The following is a 25,983-nucleotide window of genomic DNA, read 5'->3' as shown; positions in this document are numbered from 1 at the left end:
CCGTGGAGAGCGGGAGTACGGGCAGACACCGTGTTACGCAGTAGAGCGCACGGTGTCTCCTGTACGTGTGCATAGCCCGGTGTGGGTTATTCCACCTCCCCGCACTGGTAGGGCTAGATTGAGCATTGAGCCAAGTGCCATGAAGCCGGCTCTACATATCTGGCCACCAGTACGTCTCCTTGGGCCGGCTTATATGGCACCAGCCTTACGCATGGTGTCCCCGGTTCGCCTACATAGCCCGGTGCGGGTTATTCCACCTCCCCGCACTGGTCAGGCGACGGGGAGCATACAACCAGGTAAGGTTGGGCAGGTTCAGTGCTCAAGGGAGCCAGTACGCCTACACGGTCCGGTATATCCGGCGCCACCTTCCCGCCCCAGCTCAGTACCACCAGTGCCTACACCACGCACCAGGCTTCCAGTGCGTCTCCAGAGCCCTGTTCCTCCTCCACGCACTCTCCCTGTGGTGCGTGTCTCAAGCTCAGTGCCTCCAGTTTCGGCACCACGCATCAAGCCTCCTGTGCGTCTCCAGAGCCCTGTACGCACTGTTCCTTCTCCCCGCACTCGCCCTGAGGTGCGTGCCCTCAGCCCGGTACCTCCAGTTCCGGTACCACGCACCAGGCCTATAGTGCGCATCAAGAGTCCAGTGTGCCCTGTTCCTGCTCCCCGCACTCGCCCTGAGGTGCGTGCCCTCAGCCCGGTACCTCCAGTTCCGGTACCACGCACCAGGCCTATAGTGCGCATCGAGAGTCCAGTGTGCCCTGTTCCTGCTCCCCGCACTAGCCTTGAGGTACGTGTCTCCAGTCCGGTACCACCAGTTCCGGCACCACGCATCAGGCCTGCTGTGGGCCTCAGCAGGTCAGAGTCGGCTGTCTGCCCAACGCCTCCTGCACTGCTCGTCTGCCCAGCACCATCTGAGCCATCTGTCTGCCCAGCGCCGTCTGAGCCATCCGTCTGTCCAGCGCCGTCTGAGCCATCCGTCTGTCCAGCGCCTTCTGAGCATCCGTCTGCCCAGCGCCTTCTGAGCCATCCGTCTGCCACGAGCCATTAGAGCCGCCCGTCTGTCCCGAGCCATTAGAGCCGTCCGTCAGTCAGGAGCCGCTAGAGCCGTCCGTCAGTCAGGAGCCGCCAGAGCCGCCAGCCAGTCAGGAGCCGCCAGAGCCGCCAGCCAGTCAGGAGCCGCCAGAGCCGCCAGCCAGTCAGGAGCCGCCAGAGCCGCCAGCCAGTCAGGAGCCGCCAGAGCCGCCAGCCAGTCAGGAGCCGCCAGAGCCGCCAGCCAGTCAGGAGCCGCCAGAACCGCCAGCCAGTCAGGAGCTGCCAGAGCTGCCCTACAGTCATGAGCTGCCCTACAGTCATGAGCTGCCCTACAGTCATGAGCTGCCCTCCAGTCATGAGCTGCCCTCCAGTCATGAGCTGCCCTACAGTCATGAGCTGCCCTCCAGTCATGAGCTGCCCTCCAGTCATGAGCTGCCCTCCAGTCATGAGCTGCCCTCCAGTCATGAGCTGCCCTCCAGTCATGAGCTGCCTTCCAGTCATGAGCTGCCTTCCAGTCATGAGCTGCCTTCCAGTCATGAGCTGCCTTCCAGTCATGAGCTGCCACTCAGTCCGGAGCTGCCACTCAGTCCGGAGCTGCCACTCAGTCCGGAGTTGTTCCTCTGTCCTGAGCTACCTCTTTGTCCTGAACTACCTCTTTGTCCTGAACTACCTCTTTGTCCTGAACTACCTCTCTGTCCTGAGTTGTCTCCTCTATTGTAGAGGGGCGTTGGTGAAGGTTCCTGGACCATGGTCGGGGGCGAGGGTCGCCACTCAAGGGACGCTAAGGAGGTGGACAAAGACAGTGGTGGAGTGGTGTCCTCGTCCACCGCCGGAGCCGCCACCGCGGACAGATGCCCACCCAGACCCTACCCTTGAGTTTTAGGGGTGCGCCCGGAGTTCGCACCTTGAGGGGGGGGGGGTTCTGTCACGTTCCTGACCTGTTTTCTGTTGTTTGGTATGTGTTTAATTGGTCAGGGCGTGAGTTTGGGTGGGTAGTCTATGTTATGTGTTTTCTATGTTGGGTTAATGGGTTGCCTGGTATGGCTCTCAATTAGAGGCAGGTGTTTGGCGTTTCCTCTGATTGAGAGTCATATTAAGGTAGGTTGTTCTCACTGTTTGTTTGTGGGTGATTGTTCCTGTGTCTGTGTAATTCCACATGGGACTGTTTCGTTTGTTCGTTCGTTTTAGGTAGTCTGTTCCTGTTCTTGCGTCCTTCGTCTATATGTAAGTCCGTTTGTTTCAGGTCTGTTGCCTTCGTTTATTGTTTTGTAGTTTGTTCTAGTGTTTTGTCAGTGTTTCGTCTCTTTGTAATAAATAGTTATGTATTCATCACCCGCTGCGCCTTGGTCCATTCATACACCACCAGACGAACGTTACAACTTAACTAACTACATCCAATCTACTTCGTGATACATTACATTATCATGTCTAAATCTGATCTGTCATAGAATACAATTGCAAGAACAAATCACTTTGGAGATGTTAACAGAATGTGTAATTTAGCCTATTAAACACAAAAACTTTGTTTCGGGGAAGAATTAGGCAGGTCTGATGTTGAAAAAGACAGGAAATTCTTGCCTACTTTACCATATTCTATTTTCTTTTTTTTTTTTAAGTCGTGTGTAGTTCCTGTAGTTAGCTGCCTTCACCGCTACATAACAAAAAAGTTATTAACTACTCAAAACACTACCAAGATTTGAATTGAGTTAAACTACCAAGCTACTAAAAAGTGTAGTTAAATGACTAGTTAAACTAGATGCAGTTCACTACTCCCCAACAGTGAGAACTAGTGGGGATACATGACGCATAGTGAGAGAGGAGGGGGGGACGCGGACTGCATGATCCAAATCAAAACCAAACCCAGAGGCAAAAAAGAGACGTGAGCTTTCTCTCTTCTCCCTCTCCAGCCCCAGCCGAGCTGCCTCCATGACTTCAAAACCCCAGCACAGCCACTGAGGAGGAGCAGCTTCAAACAAGTCCCTCCAGCATTGTACTATGTTTGTGTAGTGACGGCCAGGAGGGTCCACTCTTCATGTTAACAACATTGTTGTGAACAAGAATAACGCTACCAGAGGTCTCTTTGATACACACAAAGCGAGCATTTCAAGTTGCTAGTTATCTCAGGTTGTCCTCCTCCAAAACACATATACTGTAAACAACCAGCTAGGGTACTCCTGCAAAATCAACCTCTCATTGGTTTGGATAGTCTTGATGGCTGATGTACAGTATATGACATCTGGGACGGATACTGCTGAAAAGAAGGACGATTTCAATATGTCAAAGTTTTAGGAGAATATGCCATCAACGTCCCACCAAACATACACAGGACATGATTGCCATGTGCTCAGAATATAATATATTCATGTTCTAGACACATTTCATGGGAATGTTGCAGGAGCCTTTATGTGTATCAGTCCCACAGAAATGTTCTCCCCAGAAAATATGGTCTCATTACAAGCGTTGTTAATGTTGCCGCGGCCCATCAAGGCCCTGATTGGTGAAGAGCTCATCCATTCACAGCTCTTTGTCTGTTGGCAAGCTTAGGGACACACACGGTGCTTTTAAAACATAGTGTTTTTTAATCGAGATGACATTTTCTTCTGCAAATTCATTTTACGTACAGTACCTTTCTTTCAGTGTTGGAAAAACTACTCAAAAAATATAATTTACCAAGCTACCAATTAATTCACAACGGAGAAGTTAAGCTCCATTTAATAAAAATAGAGTTTACTTAACTGAAGTTCATTTGAAACACAAGTTACTTCGTGAAAATTCTTCTTATCTAAATCTGAAATGTCAAAGACTACAAATTGCAAGAACAGATCTCTCTGGAGTCAGATATTAACAGAAGATGTAATTCATCTTATTAAATCGAAAACACTGTTAGAATTAGGCAAGTCTGATGCTGAAAAAGAAAGAAAATTATTGCCTACTTACCCATATTTTATTACAATTTTGCCAAAAATGTAGTGTGTAGTTACAGGAGTTAGCTAAACCGCTTAATCGCAAAAAAGTTATTAACTACTGAAAACATTAACAAGATTCAAATGTAGTTCAACTACCACCAAGCTACTGCAAAATGTAATTCAATCATTAGTTTAACTACGTGTAGCTCACAACGCCCCAACACTGCTTTCTCTATTTTAAAGATAGTAAAATGAAAAAAGTATTTATCCACAATCTGCTATGTACAGTATAGTGCATTCGGAAAGTATTCAGACCCCTTGACTTTTTCAACATTTAGTTACGTTACAGCCTTATTTGAAAATTGGTGAAATATATTTTTTCCCTCATCAATCTACACACAATACCCCATTATAACAAAGAGAAAACAGGTTTTTAGAGATTTTTGCACATTTATTACAAATACAACACTGAATACCTTATTTACATAAGTATTCAGACCCTTTACTATGAGACTCAAAATTGAGCTCGGTTGCATCCTGTTTCCATTGATCATCCTTGAGAGGTTTCTACAACTTGATTGAAGTCCACCTGTGGTAAATTCAATTGATTGGACATGATTTGGAAAGGCACACACTGGTCTATATAAGTTCCCAAGGTGGACAGTGCATGTCAGAGCAAAGATCAAGCCATGAGATGGAAGGAATTGTCGGTAGAGCTCCGAGACAGGATTGTGTCGAGGCACAGATCTGAGGAAGGGTACCAAAAAATGTCTACAGCATTGAAGGTCCCCAAGAACACAGTGGCCTCCATCATTCTTAAATGGAAGAAGTTTGGAACTACCAAGACTCTTCCTAGAACTTCCCGCCCGACCAAGCTGAGCAATTGAGGGAGAAGAGCCTTGTTCAGGGAGGTGACCAAGAACCCGATGGTCACTTTGACAGAGCTCCAAAGTTCCGCTGTGGAAATGGGACAACCTTCCAGAAGGACAGCCATTTCTGCAGCACTCCACCAATCAGGCCTTTATGGTAGAGTGGCTAGACAGAAGCCACTCCTCAGGGAAAGGTAGATGACAGCCCACTTGGAGTTTGTCAAAAGGCACCTAAAGGACTCTCAGACGAGAGACCAAGATTGAACTCTTTGGCCTGAATGCCAAGTGTCATGTCTGGAGGAAATCTGGCACCATTCCTACGGTGAAGCATGTTGGGGGCAGCATCATGCTGTGGGGATGTTTTTCATTGGCAGGGACTGGGAGACTTGTCAGGATTAAGAAAAATCCGAACTGAGAAAAGTACAGAGAGATTATTGATGAAAACCTGCTCCAGAGCACTCAGGACCTCCGACTGGGATGAAGGTTCAGTTTCCAACAGGATAACGACCCTAAGCACACAGCCAAGACAACGCAGGATTGGCTTCGGGACAAGTCTCTGATTGTCCTTGAGTGGCCCAGCCAAAGCCCAGACTTGAACCCAATCGAACATCTGTGGAGAGACCTGAAAAAAGCTGTGCAGCGATGCTCCCCATTCAACCTGACAGAGATTGAGAGGATCTGCAGAGAAAAATGCGAGAAACTCCCCAAATACAGGTGTGCCAAGCTTGTAGCGGCATACCCAAGTAGACTCAAGGCTGTAATCGCTGCCAAAGGTGCTTCAACAAAGTACTGAGTAAAGGGTCTAAATTCTTAAGTAAATGTGATGTTTCAGTTTTCTATTTTTAAGAAATTTGCAAAAATGTCTAAAAAGCTGTTTTCGCTTTGTCATTATGGGGTATTGGGTGTAGATTGATGAGGAACATTTTTTATTTAATCAATTTCAGAATAAGGCTGTATCGTAACAAAATGTGGAAAAAGTCAAGGGGTCTGAATACATTCCAAATGCACTGTAAGTCCGGTCTTGGAGTGTCTTAACAACATAAAACAAAAATGTTTAGGCTGACTTCCTCCAGTGTCCAGAAAAATATATTTGCTTGGCATGCACATATTTAATGAGATATGCCCTCCCCTGTAACTATTCCCCAGGTCGTTGCTGTAAACGAGAGTCAATTTACCTGGTAAAATAAGGCAAACATTAATAAAACATTCAATAAAATATCACCTAATTTGCATATTATAAGACAATATTTCCCCAAATGTTAAATCTAAAAGTCTTATAATAAGTCTTCTATTTGTGTCCACATTCAACTGGTAAACGTTTATTGCGATATGATAAAGGGGGAAAAATCCATATTAGGTTGTAGTTCCTGGCCTTAACAGAGCTGAGATTGACTTCAAAGTACATTTGAAGAAGACAAGGAAGAGATGCTCAGCTATATAGAATGAATAGATATTGATATGAGAGGTAGTGAAATGTGGTCAAAATTTGCGCTCAAGCGGTAATCTTACAGAGTCCCATTTTCAATGAGAAACTGATTTTAATTAGAACATGGTAATATTTGTACCATGTTTTGTGCTGCTACCATGTTGTGCTGCTGCCATGTCGTGTTGCTACCATGCTGTGCTTTCATGTGTTACTGCCATGCTATGTTGTTGTCTTAGGTCTCTCTTTATGTAGTGTTGTGGTGTCTCTCTTGTCGTGATGTATGTTTTGCCCTACATTTTTGTATTTTATTTTTAATCCCAGCCTCATCCCCGCAGGAGGCCTTTCGCCTTCTGGTAGGCCGCCATTGTAAATAAGAATTTGCTCTTAACTGACTTGCCAAGTTAAATAAAGGTTAAATAGATCAGTTAGGGGTGTTATAAATGTTGCCAAATACTGACATTAAGATACTGTATATTGCTAAGAACGTGGGAGTAGTGTGACTCCCCTAGCAGTCTCAAACCAATGCCACCAGCATCAACGATGAACACCCTAACCACTGTCCCAAAAAGGGATATGCCCCACCAACATTAGACAACTATATAAAAAGCCATAAAATGGCAAAAATAAGAAAATCTAATCAATGATGAGAGAATATTCAGATTAACTGAGAACTGAGAAAGACATGATCGAAATGCCGGGAACCTCCCAGGGGAGGACATGTTGCATAATAATGGTTGTATAAATGAACATGCACAATGTAATCATGGATGTCACAGTGTGCCAAATATGTCATTTGAAAACGCGATGTTAAAAGCGTTGTGTGAGTGTCCCTAACCTTGCCAACAGACAAAGCGCTGTGAATGTATCAGTGGTTCACCAATTAAAGCCTTGATGTGCTTGGCCACAGTAACGAGGGGTGATGTGTAATGATGAAAAAAAATGGGGGTGAGAATGTTTCTTTGGGACCATCAAGCGAAGTCCTCACAACTTCTAAACAGGAATGTTCATGAAACCTGTCTAGAACATTAATATTATATTATATTTTGAGACCATGGCAACCATATTCTGTGTAAATTTGGTGGGACTTTAGGCCTCCCGGGTGGCGCAGTGGTCTAGGGCACTGCATCGCAGTGCTAGCTGTGCCACCAAAGTCTCTGGGTTCGCGCACAGGCTCTATCGCAGCCGGCCGCGATAGACAGGTGGGGCGACTCGACAGGCCGCGACAGGTCCGTGGGGCGACGCACAATTGGGCTAGCGTAGTCCGGGTTAGGGAGGGTTTGGCCGGTAGGGATATCCTTGTCTCATCGCGCTCCAGCAACTCCTGTGGCGGGCCGGGCGCAGTGCGCACTAACCAAGGGGGCCAGGTGCATGGTGTTTCCTCCGACACATTGGTGCGGCTGGCTTCCGGGTTGGAGGCGCGCTGTGTTAAAGAAGCAGTGCGGCTTGGTTGGGTTGTGCTTCGGAGGACGCATGGCTTTCGACCTTCGTCTCTCACGAGCCCGTACGGGAGTTGTAGCGATGAGACAAGATAGTAATTACTAGCGATTGGATACCATGAAAATTGGGGAGAAAAGGGGATAAAATGTAAATAAATAAATAAATAAAATAAAAAATTGGGTCGGACTTTGATGGATTATTTTCCTAACCCTTAGAAAACTGGACACAGGAATGTTCTTGCAACATTCCCATGAAGCGTGTCTAGAACATTAATTTAAATTATTCTGAGATCATGGAAATTGCGTTCTGGGTAAGTTTTGTTTGCCATTAAGGGAATAGTCTGTTGGGAAAAGTCCTTGCTTGTCGTTAGAACATTCCTATGAAAACGTTAGGTAGTGACCTAATGAGACTCTAAAGTTGTGGGAACGTTTGTTGTTAGCTGGGCCTCCCACCACTTCCTAACAGATGATTTGTGTCGTTGTTCGTCTGGGATGGAGGAGCCACTCGACCTCCCTTCAAGTACCTCTGAGGTGGTTTGATTGTTCAAACACGATGCCGCTAAGCTAGTACATTTTATTTCAAATTCCAAACACTCAGAAGAAACAGAAACAACAAGCTCTGAGATAAAGTTAGGGCATTCTGACCTTATTCGTTACATCATTACCCATGAATCATTGTGGTATCAGCAGTATGAGACCAGGGGAGGTTACGCTGTCACTTGTTGCTTATCTATTTCTGCTCATGTTGGCCATCAATGACTACTTTCCCTAATGGATTTGACTGGTATGTTTCTGCCTTAGTCATTCTGTGGTCCAAACGGCACCCTATTTTTTTTTTATATAGCGCATTTGTTTTGACCAGGGCCCATAGGGGGAATAGAGTGCAATTAGGACACAACCATTGAACCCTGATAGCAATATAATTGTATGGCTCTTACCGTGAATCTCCATCCCATGCAATTGACATTATAGTCATTTTCAAAAACAAAATGTGGGAGCAGATTCTAAGAATAAGGGAGAATGTGCAATGGAGACACTAAGTGCTGAATGTTTGGGTCACAAATAAGGTCATATTCTAATAGCCAGCTGGGTTGGGGACAGCTGTAGGCTCTCTGCTGAGACACACTGCTGCGGCACAACCAGTTCACTGAGCATAGGACACACTGCACATCACACAGTAAATAAACACACACTCATGTGCACACATACAGACAGCAAATACACACACAGATACAAACACACACACACACACACACAAAGATAAACACGCAGCACTGGGAAAAGTAAACCCCAGGCATGCTGTAAATCCTGAGTGTCACACGAGGGAGAGATAACTGTGTTCCGGCCTCAGCTCTGGCCATGTGATCCCCATCATCACACCATGAGCACTAATTATCTCTAAGGGACAGTGGGACACTCTAATCATACTGGACCCCAAACTACATCATAATTGGACCCCAATGCTGTAAAAACAAACACGGTATGATGCTACGGAAAACGAATTTGAATAAAAAATAAATATGCCTGCCTGTCGTTAGACAAAATGCTGTAAAAACGGTACTGTACTTTGTCGTAGTGTAGCCTCACCCACTGCGGCTCTAGTATTGACAGCTACAACACTGCCATCTTGTGGAGGTAGATAGAAGGCAAAACTGTGTAGTTCAACTGCTCCCAGGTGAATACAGTAAATAGGCCTAGCCCTGGAGACCATGATGCATTTTCCTAGATGTAATTAGCAAAGGCTTCATTAGCTATAATTGCTGTGCATATGGATACACTTTAAGAGAGTTATTTCCAAGGCTCTTCCTATTTTTGTTTTGTTTTTTTGTGATGTCTTGCAATAACTGGCTCAAGTGGTTAATTAAGCAGGCCTCAGTCAGTGGGTGGTTTCATGACCTAGATTTGTTCATGGTGGTAGGGAACGTGGAATGTTTTGGTACACTACCTTTATTGACGGGTAAGGGGCTGGTAGGTGGTGAAGTGAGGCCTCATCTCACCTTAGAACTTACAAAGTATATATCAGGGAAGGGCAACATTGATGGGGTGGGGCCCACAAAAAATAGGAACTCGTCATTAAGGGACCACAGTGACTCATGGGTCTGCATACCCACATCCATACTTGTACATGCAGTCAGAGCCGGCCTTAGCCGTTTGGGGGCCCTAAGCAACATTTTGTTTGCAGTTTTACAGCTAATTTCCTGAAATTCTACACATTTTGCCATGGGGTGTAGAGAAATGTTTGCCGTTTTTAATATGAGGTCTGAGTGAGAGTGACAAAATCAATGGGGGACCCCCGTTCGGTAATTCAACAATGATTACTACAAGTTTAGATAGCTGACCACTAATCTAATTTACCAATCTAAACAATGTTAGCTGACATGGACTAATTGAGTGACTGTCAGTGACTTAACAAGAGAAAAACTGCTGATGCACAACCAAATTTTGAGATTGCAGCTTGTGTATTCTAATATAATAATTCTCAACAGTAAGTTCGGACCTCGACTGAGTCCCTAAACAATATATATACTGTACATGTATTTATTTACTTTGTAAATTGATCCGCAGGCCTATAAAAAGGGGACTATGTTGCCCATCCACATCTATATGATAGGCTTTGGCCATATAAGCTATGATGACAGGTACAGTTGAAGTCGGAAGTTTACCTACACCTTAGCCAAATAAATTTAAACCATTTTTTTCCACAATTCCTGACATTTAATCCTAGTAAAAATTCCCTGTCTTATGTCAGTTAGGATCACCACTTTATTTTAAGAATGTGAAATGTCAGAATAATAGTAGAGAGAATGATTTATTTCAGCTTTTATTTCTTTCATCACATTCCCAGTGGGTCAGAAGTTGACATACACTCAATTAGTATTTAGTAGCATTGCCTTTAAAATGTTTAACTTGGGTCACATGTATCAGGTAGCCTTCAGGCACAGTCAACTTAGTGTATGTAAACTTCTGGGGGGGGGGGGGGGGGGGGGGGGGGGGGGGGGGGGGCTGGTGTGTTAGAACTGCCCCGGCTGATTTCTGGTCCCAGTCCGCACCTGCACATGCCCCTTTGCTTCCCAGTCTCCATTTAAAAAATGTATACATTCTGTTCAGAACCCACTTGTCTGCAAGTGGTCAAGTTCGCCAACCCCCACCCTGTCTGTTGGTTGCGCCTGTTGATCTGCCCTGTACTGAGCTTGTGCGTGCCCATTTGAGCCTTTTACCCAGTCTGCCTGTACTGAGACATGCGGTCACCGGTCAAGTGTGTGTAGTTAGCCACCTAGTTTAAATGTCAACAGTACTGTCACAGCAGCATACCATTTGATTAACACTTGATAACACTTGACTTAGCCTACATCATCGTCAATATTTGGTCCGGTTGGCTGACGCACGCAGTAGAGAGAGGCAGAAAGACATAGCAAGGTACATCACGATCAGTAAAAGAAATTGAGCTAGCTAAACTACTAGATTTACATCCATCAACATCAATGACCAGCTGATAGCCCACCCTCTTTACCCGATGTCAATCATGTCTTTAGGAGGCACTGTAACTAGCTTGCTTACAGTTTGTGATGATGAGTGAGTGTGTCGTTGCAGAAATAAATAAGCCTATGCTAAATGTAGAAATGTTTGTTACAGAGGTATTTGGAATGTAATGAATTTCGAGATATGAATTCTGAAGAAAATATATAGAAAATTCAAGCAAGGGGGGTGAGGTGCTCTTTTTTCATTTTGAGCACCTGCCCCTTGAAAGGTCTATGCGTGACCCTGCATGTCTGAGATCAGCTAGTACAGGGGTTTTCAAACGGGGGTCAGCTGAAGTACTGAAAGGGGACCACGATTAAAAAAAATGTAAAAAAATTACATTTTTGTAAAATAATCTGTTTTTTTTGTTGTTTTTTTATGAATATCTCTAACTACAAAATAATACCATTGTGGATACCATTTTTACGTCTCTGCGCTCAGTATGAAGAAAGTCAGAGGTAGTTTCATGAGCCAATGCTAACTAGCGTGAGCGCAATGACTAGAAGTCTACAGGAACAGTTAGCCTGCTAGCTGTTCCTGTTCATCACAGTTTCGAACTATCCCTTTAATACGGAGGAAATTCCAATCAAGAGCTAATTACATTGTTTTGTCTGTATAGAAAATTCTTAGGCGGTCTAAGTGGTTATTTTCAGGATGGAAAAACAGTTTCAGTAACCAGGTTTCCATCCAACCTTTTTATGCGAGTAAAGTACAAAAATGTAATGAAAGGCCTCATGGAAACAGAACATTTGTTGGTAAACTTTCCAAATGTTGGCAAAAGCAAAATACGCTAGACAAGGTGGAATGTTTTTGTGTCAGTAGCTAGATTTCCATAAATTGGCAATTGATTTTCATGCGAATATTCTAAAATCTGCATAAAGAAAATATGCGCATTTTCCCACTGGTAGTCTGTTTCAACAGACTTGTCCCACATAAAAATCAGTTTGTGATGTAGTGCACACATTTTATTTTTTGCTTTAGTTTTCATGTACCAAATAAAAATCTAAAGTTCAATGTGTTTCCATCACATTTTGAACTCTACTTGCTTTGAATAGCACTCTAGCCAACAGCTGGCAGGTACAGTGCAGGTAGGCTGTGCTGGTAGGCTTGTCTACATGATGAGATTATTATGGATAAGAGCAAGAATATTTGTCAAATGGCAGTCAAGCATCGATCATCATGTCACCAGAATAAGACCCTCGATATTTAGTGGAAAGGAGAATCAAGCTCATCACCTTGCTGTCAGGACCCGGATACGAACTCGGGTCTCCGGTGTGAGAAACAGTCACTTAGCAAACTGAGCCACTAATAGTCGGCAGAACCCAGAAGATGAGGCAGACACAGCAGTACTTGAGACGGTGTTTTAATAAAGTTAAAAGGAAAGTACTTCAGGAAAAAATATAAATCCACAACGTCAAAAGTAATTCCAAGAGAAAAAAGGTAATCCTCCAAGACAAAAGGTAAATCCACAAGGTGGTAGATACAGCAGGGAAAAAAACTCAAAATAAATAATCAAAAATAAATAAACAAGAACAAAAACAGAGTACCTCAAGAGAATCCAACTGGAGTAACAAATGTACACAGCATTGCTGGAGCTGGGTGCTAACATTCAAACACAAAGCAAAGAACTGAGGAAAACTAAGGGTTTAAATACATTCAAGGGAAACGAGGCACAGGTGCAAATAATAACTGGAAACAAGGGAAAACAAAAGGGTCAAAAAAGCACAATGGGGGCATCTAGTGGCCAAAACCAGAACAACCCTGGCCAAATCCTGACACTTGCACATTCACCACCCTGTGAAGGTCATCATAACTTATTTAATCTGTAGTCTATTAAACTGCATGGTTTCCTGAGTCGTAATGGGAGGGCAACACAAAATATAATTGCGTGACTCCAAGTTTACTTCGATATGATGGTTATTATATAAATATTTGAGCATAAAATCATTTCCACCACCATTTCTCGCATAATACATTTTAGACACAAAAAGATCCACCATGTCAAACGAACAAATTATGTCTGCATTTATACAATTGTACCGAAACTACCTGTTTCTGTCACAGCTGTTATGACTTTTCTCGCATATGGAAACATGTTTAGTAAAATTAATTATGTGAGAAATGTCAGTGGAAAGGCTTTTATGAGCAAAAATGTATATAATAACCATAATATAACCATCGCAAACTTGGAATCAAGAGATGACAAGTGTAGTCCTCCCACTACTACTCATCGGGAAAGCATGCAGTTTATTAGGCTACAGATGAAATAAATTAGGGTGAACTTCACAGGGTGGTGAAAGTAGGACTATACAGTAATGAGGTTGATGCTCCTTTCCAAAAAATATTGAGGGTCTTATTCTGGTGACATGAGAATCTATGCTTACCTGCTGTTTGACAAATAGAAATATTATTATCCATATAATAACCTCAGCATGTAGACTAGCCTCCTGCATGGCCTACCTGGACTATACCTGCCAGCTGTTGTTGGCTAAAGTACATGTGCCAAGACTAGAGTAGGTACATTTGATTTTTAACGCAACAGTTTTCGTGACAAAACTATAGATAGAGTTCAAAATGCGATGGAAACACATTCAACTTTAGAGTTTTATTCGGTACAGAGTTGCATTTGAGGGGTCTCGGGGTGATTTGGGATTGGGCCATACTTTTGGAATCAGAACTTTCAAATGAAGCGTGACATATAGTACATTGGACGTCTGCTATTGTTAACATGTGGTTCATTTTGTCTCACAGAAGTTTCTCCAACAAGCTCACCTGGAAGTGTCACAGAGCAGAGCTAAATGGCCTACAATAACTTGACAGTATTTAAAACATTGAAGCATTCACATGGAAACAGTTTTCCTTATTTTTTAGTGTCATCAAGGCAAAGGGTGGCTACTTTGAAGAATCTCAAATATAAAATATATTTTGATTTGTTTAACACTTTTTTGGTTACTACATGATTCCATATGTGTTATTTCATAGTTTTGATGTCTTCACTATTATTCTACAACGTAGAGAATAATAAAAAAGAAAGAAAAACCCTGGAATGAGTAGGAGTGTCCAAACTTTTGACTGGTACTGTACATTAGACGTCTGATGTCTGTCCACCTAACCGTACCTCAAGTCCCAGTCTCTCCACACGGAAGACGATGACCTTCACTCTGTGATAGTAAATTAACACTAATGCATACAAATTGAGTAACATTTGATTAAAGCTAGAATCCTTAATGGAAACAATAAAAAAAGCAGTCTTCCTGCCTCCGTTTTGATAAAACGCTGAGGGATTGGCCTGTCATGTATGTTGTTGCTATAGAAGCGTGCAAACATAACTTTAAAAAAGGTAATACAAATCAAATCAAATGTATTTGTCACCTGCGCCGAATACAACAAGTGTTTTAGAGTTTACCATGAAATGCTTACATATGAGCCCTTTCCCAACAATGCAGTTAAAAATTAAGAAAATGAACAATAGATTAAAAAAAATAGTAACACAACAAAATAACAATAACGAGACTGTCACACCTTGATCTGTTTCACCTGTCTTGTGCTTGCTTCCACCCCACACCAAGTGTCTCCCATTTTTCCCCATTTTCTTCTGTGTATTATACTTACGTGTTCTGTTTGTCTGTTGCCAGTTCGTCTTGTCTTGTCAGGTCTTACCAGCATGCTTCTCGTTTTCCTGTTCTCAAGTTTTGTTTTTAGTCTTCCCGGTTCTGACCTTTCTGCCTGCCCTGACACTGAGACTGCCTCTGCTTGCCCTCGACCTGCCGTTTGTCTGCACGTGTTATAATAAATATCTGAGATTCGAACTATCCGCCTCCTGTGTCTGCATCTGGGTCTTATCCTGAGCCATGAGAGGCTATACAGAAGGAGTACCGGTACATAGTTAGTCTACTGGGGTACGACGTAGTTGGGTTTATTGATTGAGGTAATATGTTTACGTAGGTTTGGTTAGGTGATTGAAGTACTATGCACATGTAGGTAGGAGTGAATAACTGTTCAGCAGTCTTATGGCTTTGGGGTAGAAGCTGTTCATGAGCCTTTTGTTTACAGATTTGGCGCACCGGTACCGCTTACTGTGCGATAGCAGAGAGAACAGACTGTGATTTGGGTGGCTGAAGTCTTTCGCAATTTTTAGGGCATTCCTCTGACACCGCCTGGTATAGAGGTCCTGAATGACAGGGAGCTCGGCCCCAGTAATGTACTGGGTCGTACACACTACCCTCTGTAGCGCCTTGCAGCCGGATGCGAGCAATTGCCATACCAAGCGGTGATGCAGCCAGTCAAGATGCTCTCAGTGGTGCCAAACAGGGAAGGAGATGCTGTGCGGATACAGTTGAAGTCAGGTCACAGGAAGGGAGGCCATTGGTGAATCAGACACAACCGGGTGGGCTCAAGCACATCTCTATCCCTTAGATAATAGTTAAGAGATACATAATTTGTGGCAGCATATCAAAGACCACAAAGTACACCAGCTGCAGTATTCTAACCCTGGCACTTTTTTAAAAACTCATGAAATTTGATAGTCATTAGTCTGGGTCGACTCCAAAATGCCTCTGCTTTTGTCCAATTAATTTGTCCTTTCTCCGGAAGTGGACATTTGTTCACTTTCCTTCATGGATTTGTAACAAAGTTATTGAATATGGTGGAAAACACCCTCATCTTATATCTATAATTGTGCAATGATTTGGATCATCCATCCACATTGCATTTCATAAAAATGCAATTCCACATCCAACTGTTTGATAAGTGAGAGACCACGATTCACATCCCATCAGTTGCACATTTCACTCACTAATCTACACTTTTTTAATTAACATGCAAATCTCAATCACATAATACTGAGACACTTGCCAATTGCTTAAAATAAATCAAACTTATCAATAAAACAGTACATGTCACATCTACTCCCTCCCCTCCAGCGTTCGATGTCACCGGTTTATTAACCACCGGTCCTGGCATTCATCATTACTCGCACTTCATCAATAGGAACACCTGGACTCCATCACTTCACTGATTACCTACCTCCCCTATATCTGTCACTCGCTTAGTTCAATTCCCTAGGCAGTATTGTCTGTGTTTCATGTCTGTACGCGACTCGTGTTTCTTATATTGTGCTATATTCTGTTTATTATTAAACTCACCACCTGCACTTGCTTTCCGACTCCCAGCGTATACGTTACAGTACATTGAGACAGTCTGCTGGAAAATGTTTTATCAGAGATGGTTGGAAGCAAAAAAAGCTAAGAAAATGTAGATGCTTGCCAGGAAAGCCACTACACAACATTTTATTAGGCCTATGTGGACTAAAAAGGAAGGAAAATACAATCATGAGTATACACTGATATAGACAATATACCTATACCTATTCTCTCTACTATTATTCTGACATTTCACATTCTTAAAATGAAGTGGTGATCCTAACTGACCTAAGACAGGGAATTTTTACTAGGATTAAATGTCAGGAATTGTGAAAAAATGTATTTGGCTAAGGTGTATGTAAACTTCTGACTTCAACTGTACATGGTTGAACCCAAACATTTATTGGGGTCTGATTGAGACATGGGCCGAATGCCTAAGAGAGTCAGGGGGTCTGGAGGAGGATTCATATTGTCCTTGGTCCTCCTGTGTGTATATATATCCTATCCTTAGGCTGCAGGTTCTGAATGTGTGACATGGAATGAGAGTTTGGGTTTTATATACAGAATGTGACGCACTGCCATCACAACCAAAGTCTCTGCTACACAGAAAGTAATCAGTGCGCTTTCTACACTGTGCAGTTTTCTTGAATCCCAACCACAGACTGGCAAAATGGCTCTTACAAAGTACACCAACAGTCAGTGACAATAATTTGTCCCAGTTGGTGACTGTCTTTCCCGGTCAGGGTTCTGCTAAGCTCCTGCTCCCAGTCTGCATTCTGACCAATAGAGCATTCTCTCTCTCATCACCTTTGTTTGTATGTGACATGATTTGTGTTATGTCCCAATTCTCTACCTCAGGGGTTCTTGCTCATGTAACCAAATTAGGAATGAACTGTACTCCCAACAACCCAAATTCAGAAGAAATTGTATTATATGTGATTATAAATGAATTAACTTGCGACACACCTCTCACATGCCCACCCAGGGACCACTTTGGGTCCTGAGCCATAGTTTAAGAAACTCTGCTCTACCTCCCTAAGTGTTTACCAATGGCACCCCTCATTAAAGCATTGGATTGAGTCATGTTTTATTTTTCCATTCTGGTTTGGATTTAAAACCCAGAAAATGCATATGATTTCTGATTTTTCTGGTCAAAGCACTGAATTTTTTTTAAATATAAGTTAAATACCAATGAACTACCAATGCATAATGCTAAACTTTTAGGAAGGACACAATATCCTTAAGAACCCTGACAATAGTATTTCATTTGTTTTATAGGTTGCAGAGGAGGTTGTGGAGGAGTGAGCCCTTGACACCCCTGTACCATAGACCGTGTTCAGACAAGACTATTGTGTAATCCTGTGTGTTATGTGTATGTGTGTGCCAATCAGATTGCACATTCCTCATTTTTTTACAAAAATGATAAATGTGTTAAATGTTAATATTGTATTTTTTGGTAAGATTGTATAGATTTTTTTCAAACAATACAAAACATGCACATACAAACGCACACAAACATCAGCGACATCACACCTGGCCAGACCCACCTGCTCCCACTCCCATCCATCTCCAGCACCTGCATCACTCTCTGCCACATGGCCTCAAACTGTACCATTTCGTTTTTCTCTGTCACCCATGCACTTTCAACATTTAGATAATAAAGTATGTAACCTGTCCATTGTGTTAGCGATGGAGGATTGGTTGATTTCCAGTTAAGTGTGCATTTCTTCAAGATGATTGATGAGAAAAGTATTGTCCAACCCATCACTGCTCACTCATACCATGTCTTGAAATATGCAGACAAACAGATTAGAAGTACATTTACATTGTGATACTTCTGACATACAACTCCGCCCATAACTTTTGGACTTTATAGCAATCGCAGAACTCATGGATTATTGAGTCATTGTTAGTTTTACATTTAAGACATGACTCTACCGTTGTGCTGTAGAATTTGTGATTTTTCTCTTGTATAATAAAATATATACAATCGTGTATACTGGATTAAGTGGATTAAATTTTGTTAACTTAAATATCGTTAGTGATGTTCCAATATTCCCTCCATCTTGTGCCAATATCAGTTATTTTTAAGTCTTGGAAAACTTAAAACTTTCCTTTTTATTCCATGAGTTTTATTTGCCCATATCAACCGAGTATATAAAAAAAATGTCTTTAGTGGGGTAAATTGGTATTACCGAGAATAAATATCAGAACTAACTGTTCATATTTAATTGTGCCAGCGTGTGTGTGCCAATCAGATAGTAGATTTCTTCGAACCCGTTTTATAAAACAAATTGATGACTGAAATTATAATTATGTTAATTGTTCATATTTAATTGTGTAATCCTGGGTGTGTGTGATCCCAACTTTGTAACCGTCAGAGAACGTTTCCAACTTTATAACCTTCAGAGAACGTTCCCCATTACCTTCATACAACCGAAAGAGAGCGTTCAAATAGCATTAAACCCTTAGGGAACATTGGTGCAACGTTCAGGGAACGTTCCAAGAAAGTTCTTAGAAACAAAATGTGTTATCTGGGCAGTTATTATTGTATACTAAATTCATGTAATATTACATGTTCTGGTTGAAAACAACAACACACGTGTTGCAACTTTAGCTCGAAATATGTATGGTGGCGTCTATTTGAGATATTTCCTCTAGCGTGAAGAGGGCAGACTTGAGCGCGCGTGGTCTTGGCTCACTCTTGACTATTATAGCCTACTACTCCAATACCCTATTTCACCCTGGCCCAGCTGGCTGCACATGGTGAAAGAATTACAATACAAACTTTGAGAGTCAAGATAAAAAGAAGGCGGTTCTTCATTGAGACCTACAAAATCTGAAGGCAAAAAGGGGACCAGATTATTCTCTTAAAACGGCAAATAATTTCGGTGGCAAACTCCTGGGGGGGGAAAAAACTGTCGTGACCAACGCTGCAGAATGGAAATATCCAAAGGGCATGAACATTCGACTGAGCATGTTGCCAATTTACTAGGTTCACCTGGTCGAGACAATCAGATGAGACACAGTGGACAGGTCCACAAGAAGAGGTCGAACAACCGCATGGTACTCGTTGTGGTGAGTGGCATTATTGTAACTTGTCGTTACTGTAATCTAATTGTATAGGCTATTGAATTATTACTTCAAGGTCCAATGCAGCCTTTATCTTAAAATCCAAATCATTTCTAGGTAACAATTAAGCAACTTACTGTGATTTGTTTTTCAATTTAAAAAGGTAAACAAACAACTTTTTAGCAAAGAGCAATTTCTCAAGCAAGAATTTCGCTAGGACTGTCTGGGGGGGCATCGGGTTTTATCCAGCCAAACTTGTTGCGAAACCATGCCCATAAGAAAGCTAGCAACTTTCAAAGCCCCGCTGACTGGTCAGAGTTCGGTTGTTCCCTGTGAGAATTAAAGGTGTGTGAGAGAAGAAAGAATGCTATAGAGACGGAATCTCCAAAACAAAACACTGCCATCCATACCTTGCATTTTCCCGAATCTGGATATGAAGTTGCATTAAACTATGTAGCTTTTTTTCGTGAGTGATTGCAGCGAGCCTGACTGGCCAGATGAATAGCTGCATTGTTTTTGGAGGTAAGTAAACGGAATTATAACTAATGTTTTCGCTATTTTACAACGCCGGTTGGGCTGATGCTATCTAGTATTTTGCGTTGTCTAGCGTTAGCTTAGTGCGGTTATCTAGGTGTTTACGAAAGGACTATTGGGATACTTAGCTACATGACATTTCTGCTAGTTGGCAACTAAAATATGCTGCGTAGCTAGCTCTAGCTGAATGGGCAAAGCTAGCTCCATTGATTCACTATTACTGAGAATCATGTAATGTTAGCTATCTACAGTCGCTTGCCTTTCGTTTAGCTAATTCTAAACGAGGCCGTGAAACTGTGCAGTTCATGGCAGGCACGAGCAAACTTCGTCACAGGGAACGTCCAAACTCTGACCAACCAGCATGGCTTTGAATGTTGCTAGGTTACTCATGGGCGTGGTTTTTATTTATTTTTTATTTCACCTTTTATGTAACCAGGTAGGCCAGTTGAGAACAAGTTCTCATTTACAACTGTGACCTGGCCAAGATAAAGCAAAGCAGTGCGACAAAATACAACACAGTTACACATAAACAAACGTACAGTCAATAACACAATCTGAAAAAAAACTATGTACAGTGGTTGCAAATGTAGAAGATTAGGGAGGTAAGGCAATAAATAGTCCATAGAGACGATTACTTACAATTTAGCATTAACACTAGAGTGATAGATGTGCAGATGATAATGTGCAAGTGGTGATACTGGAGTGCAAAAATATAACAATTTGGGGATGAGGTAGTTGGGTGTGCTATTTACAGATTGGCTGTGTACAGGTACAGTGATCAGTAAGCTGCTCTGACAGCTGATGCTTAAAGTTAGAGAGGGAGATATATAAGTCTCCAGCTTCAGTTATTTTTGCAATTCGTTCCAGTCATTGGCAGCAGAGAACTGGAAGGAAAGGCGGTTATGATATTGTTTAGGACCTTGAGCGTGGCTGAGGTACACCCATGACCAACTCGGAAACCAGATTGCATAGTGGAGAAGGTACGGTGGGATTCGTTTTGCACCAAGTTTGGCATGGACAAAAAGGACACTTCTGGGGGTGGTCTGAGTGGGGAGGGGAAACTGAAAACTAGCTGTTATTGGCAGAGAGGTTTTGAACTCTCTTTCTTATTGGCCTTTTAACTAATTTACACCAGGCAGGCCAAAACTCCATCCCACCAAAACAAGCTGAAAAAAAAAAAAAAAAAAACATGTTTTAATCATTAATCATTTTCATAACTTCACAGTATTATTCCAACCTCATAATGTGGAAACATATATAAAACACAGAAAAATCACGTTTTTGACTCAACTGGGCCTTTTTTAAAGGGATAGTTCACTACTTTGTAAGCAGTCTATGGAGAAGGTATGACAGCAATATGTTTACCTGGCCACTGATTTAAATGCTAACTTTATTGCATTTGTGGCACAATCCAATGCAAGTCAATGGTACTCATATTAGCATTTTCGCACTTTATCCTAACTTGATTGTGTAACTCAATGAAGTTACTTATATAAACTGATTACCAACATAAATATAACATTAAACAAGTAGTTTTGCATCGACCGATTATGATTTTCCAACGCCGATACCGATTTATTGGAAGACCAAAAAAGCCGATACCGATTAATCGGCCGATTTTATTTAAAAAAAATATATATATTTTAATTTTATTTGTAATAATGACAATTACAACAATACTGAATGAACACTTATTTTAACTTCATATAATACATCAATAAAATCAATTTAGCCTCAAATAAATAATGAAACATGTTCAATTTGGTTTAAATAATGCAAAATCAAAGTGTTGGAGAAGAAAGTAAAAGTGCAATATGTGCCATGTAAGAAAGCTAACGTTTGAGGTCCTTGCTCAGAACATGATAAATGAAAGCTGGTGGTTCCTTTTAACATGAGTCTTCAATATTCCCAGGTAAGAAGTTTTAGGTTGTAGTTATTATAGGAATTATAGGACTATTTCTCTCTATACCATTTGTATTTCATTTAACCTTTGACTATTGGATGTTCTTATAGGCACTTTAGTATTGCCAGTGTAACGGTATAGCTTCCATCCCTCTCCTCGCTCCTACCTGGGCTCGAATCAGGAACACAACGACAACAGCCACCCTCGAAGGAGCGTTACCCATGCAGAGCAAGGGGAATAACTACTCCAAGTCTCAGAGCGAGTGATGTTTGAAACGCTATTAGCGCGCACCCCGCTAACTATCTAGCCATTTCACATTGGTTACACCAGCCTAATCTCGGGAGTTGATAGGCTTGGAAGCACAGCGAAGAGCTTCTGGCAAAACGCAGGAAAGTGCTTACGAGCCTGCTGCTGCCTACCACCGCTCAGTCATACTGCTCTATCAAATCATAGACTTATTTACAACATAATAACACACAGAAATACGAGCGTTAGGTCATAAATATGGTCGAATCCAAAAACTATCATCTCGAAAACAAGACGCTTATTCTTTCAGTGAAATACGGAACCATTCCGTATTTTATCTAACGGGTGGCATCCGTAAGTCTAAATATTCCTGTTACATTGCACAACCTTCAATGTTATGTCATAATTACGTAAAATTATGGCAAATTAGGCGGCCCAAACTGTTGCATATACACTGACTCTGCGTGCAATGAACGCAAGAGAAGTGACATCATTTCACCTGGTTAATATTGCCTGCTAACCTGGATTTCTTTTAGCTAAATATGCAGGTTTAAAAATATATACCTCTGTGTATTGATTTTAAGAAATGCATTGGAGCAACGATACGCACAGGGTTGGTTATATGCAAAGCAGGACACCCTAGATAAACTAGTAATATCATCAACCATGTGTAGTTAACTAGTGATTTTGATTGATTGTTTTTTATAAGATAAGTTTAATGCTAGCTAGCAACTTACCTTGGCTTCTACTGCATTCGCGTAACAGGCAGGCTCCTCGTGGAGTGCAATGTACTCAGGTGGTTAGAGCGTTGGACTAATTAACTGTAAGGTTGCAAGATTGAATCCCCCGAGCTGACAAGGTAAAAATCTGTCGATCTGCCCCTGAACGAGGCAGTTAACCCACTGTTTACTAGGCCGTCATTGAAAATAAGAATGTGTTCTTAACTGACTTGCCTAGTTAAATAAAGGTGTAAAAAAAACGATTTCCGATTGTTATGAAAACTTGAAATCGGCCCTAATTAATCGGCCATTCCGATTAATCGGTCGACCTCTAATATCCTCTGTTCGTAATCAAGTGGGAGGTGGAAATTTACAAGTTCTGAAGTCGTAAATACAAGTTGGATGCATTCACGTGCTTTGAACTCGTCGAGAAATGCAGATTGGCTAATGGCCAACAAGCTGCATAAACCATAAACTAAAAGTACAGCTATCATGCTTGTAAACAAGTTATAGTGTTAAAAATATATAATTTTATTTTTATAAATGTTTTGTAGCCTTTAGTTGCAGAAAAGGCTGTTCAAGGTAATTTCCTTAGTACGTGACATCAGAGGTCAGCATGTCGGAGAAGTGGGAACTCAGGATGATAGACTAGTATCCCACTAGTAATTACCAGTTGGTGGGTTGTTCACGTAGACGTTTTCCTATTCTTATGTGGTAAATTCCCACTTCCCACTTGATTACGAACGCAATATTGTCTGTTATACACGTCTGGAATGCTGTGTCAGTCAATCAGCATTCAGGACCCAAACTACCCAGTTTATAGTCGTCAATAATCAATGGCTATTGTAGCGTTCTTGCTATATGAGCGGCTTTACCCACCAAGTCAGTTAATCCGTGCCTATGCCAGCCATTGACTCTGGGGTTATACAGTACCAGTCAAAATTTTGGACACACCTACTCATTCAAGGGTTTTTCTTTATATTTACTCTTTTCTACATTGTAAAATAATAGTGAAGACATCAAAACTGAAATATTACATATGGAATCATGTAGTAACAAAAAAAGTATGAACAAATCAAAATATATTTGCGATTCTTCAAAGTAGCCACCCTTTGCCTTGACAGCTTTGCACATTCTTGGCATTCTCTCAACCAGATTCTTGGAATGCATTTGAATTAACAGGTGTGCCATGTTAATTTCTGGAATTGTTTTCTTTCTTAATGCATTTGAGCCAATCAGTTGTGTCGTAACAAGGTAGGGGTGGTATACAGAAGACAGCCCTATTTGGTAAAAGACCAAGTCCATATTATGGCAAGAAAAGCTCAAATAAGCAAAGTGAAACGATAGTCCATCATTACTTTAAGACATGAAGGTCAGTCAATCCAGAAAATTTCAAGAACTTTGAAAGTTTCTTCAAGTGCGTTCGAAAAACCATCAAGCGCTATGATGAAACTGGCTCTCATGAGGACCGCCACAGGAAAGGAAGACCCAGAGTTACCTCTGCTGCAGAGGATAAGTTAATTTAGAGTTAACTGCACCTCCAGATTGCAGCCCAAATAAATGCTTCAGAGTTCAAGTAACAGGCAAATGTCAATATCAACTGTTCAGAGGAGACTGTGTGAATCAGGCCTTCATGGTCGAATTGCTGCAAAGAAACCACTACTAAAGGACACCAATCGAAGACTTGCTTGTGCCAAGAAACATGAGCAACGGACATTAGACCGCCGACTGCCGTGTCTTTGTGAGACGCAGAGTAGGTGAACGGATGATCTCCGCATGTGTGGTTCCCATTGTAAAGCATGGAAGTGTGATGGTGTAGGAGTGCTTTGCTGGTGACACTGTCAGTGATTTATTTAGAATTCAAGGCACACTTAACCAGCATGGCTACCACAGCATTCTGCAGCGATACGCCATCCCATCTGGTTTGCACTTAGTGGGACAATCATTTGTTTTTCAACAGGAAAATGACACAACACACCTCTAGGCGGTGTAAGGGCTATTTGACCAAGAAGAAGAGTGATGGAGTGCTGCATCAGATGACCTGGCCTCCACAATCACCTGACCTCAACACAATTGAGATGTTTTGGGATGAGTTGGACCGCAGAGTGAAGGAAAAGCAGGCAACAAGTGCTCAGCATATGGAGTTCCCACAAGACTGTTGGAAAAGCATTCCAGGTGAAGTTGGTTGAGAGAATGCCAAGAGAGTGCAAAGCTGTCATCAAGGCAAAGACTGGCTACTTTGAAGAATCTCAAATGCAAAATACATTTTGATTTGTTAACTTTTTTGGTTACTACATGATTCCACGTGTTTATTTGATAGTGGTGATGTCTTCACTATTGTTCTACAATGTTGAAAATAAAGTAGTAGTAAAAATAAAGAAAAACCCTTGAATGAGAAGGTGTGTCCAAACTTTTCACTGGTACTGTATATTGACCTGTAATGGCTCAGTCCACAACAATGTCTCAAAAATCGGTGTGCGTGTGCACTTGGGCAGCATGTCTCGTCAAGCATGAGTTCATTTTCCACAGGAATCATTATGCGAACGTTGGTTTAGAGTTGTGAAATAGTACACATGGCAGTATTAGAGCGTGTTGCCATGAATTCTACCAAAAACAGGATTCCTTATCGGATGCTGAGCATATAGCAAGGCACTAAGAGTCAAAGCACATGGGAATCAAACGTGTATATATTTACATTTTTGAGTAGTTAAGGGTTGAGTGTTGCTCAATAAACCGGGAGATGTTTTATAATTTTAAATCATTTTTTCCCAACTACACATTTTTTGAGGTGTGTGTGTGTGTGTGCTCCCAACATGGGGTAGTGAGATTTACTCTGTACCCCAGTATAGTGTCCTCAGGCGCCTGCAGTAGGTTTCCACCAGACAGTGTGTTTGCTTTCCCTAGAACTCGGTTAGGTACTGCACTGTAGTCCTGGCTTCTCAGGACACCAGCCAGGTCTCACTCACTCACACAAGCTACACCTGACAGATCACACATTGTACAGCACTTGATTCTTGAAAAACATCTTCAGAGTTTTTTCAAAGCACTTCAAGGTGATGACCTGTCTTCTTTACGTCAAGCTCTTTATTACTGGTACTTGGTTTTAATGAGAGAACTCCATGCCAATTAGACCTCAGTACTAATCCTGACATGTCCTGTTGAGACCCTCTTTAAGCTGTG

At 42.0% G+C, this 25,983-nt stretch overlaps 1 protein-coding gene across 3 annotated transcripts in view; it reads left to right on the top strand.

Moving 5' to 3' along the window:
- The window catches only part of LOC129824824 (ectonucleotide pyrophosphatase/phosphodiesterase family member 1-like), a 132,753-nt gene that overhangs the window by 45,892 nt on the left and 60,878 nt on the right, over positions 1 to 25,983 (top strand). The window contains exon 1 of one of the 3 annotated variants that reach the window (XM_055884327.1): positions 19,008 to 19,407. The exons of 1 other annotated variant lie outside the window; for it this stretch is intronic. In XM_055884327.1, the coding sequence (XP_055740302.1) occupies positions 19,270 to 19,407 (138 nt within the window). In that variant the 5' untranslated portion in view covers positions 19,008 to 19,269. Of the gene's footprint in view, positions 1 to 19,007; positions 19,408 to 19,670; positions 19,924 to 25,983 lie in introns of those variants that run through there. One more of the 3 variants, XM_055884328.1, reaches the window with a different exon arrangement.

The sequence above is a fragment of the Salvelinus fontinalis genome, chromosome 27, assembly GCF_029448725.1.
Source record: "Salvelinus fontinalis isolate EN_2023a chromosome 27, ASM2944872v1, whole genome shotgun sequence".
NCBI classification, from domain to species: Eukaryota; Metazoa; Chordata; class Actinopteri; order Salmoniformes; family Salmonidae; genus Salvelinus; species Salvelinus fontinalis.
Note: the sequence above shows the minus strand (reverse complement) of the source record. Positions and strands in the feature narration are given on the sequence as shown.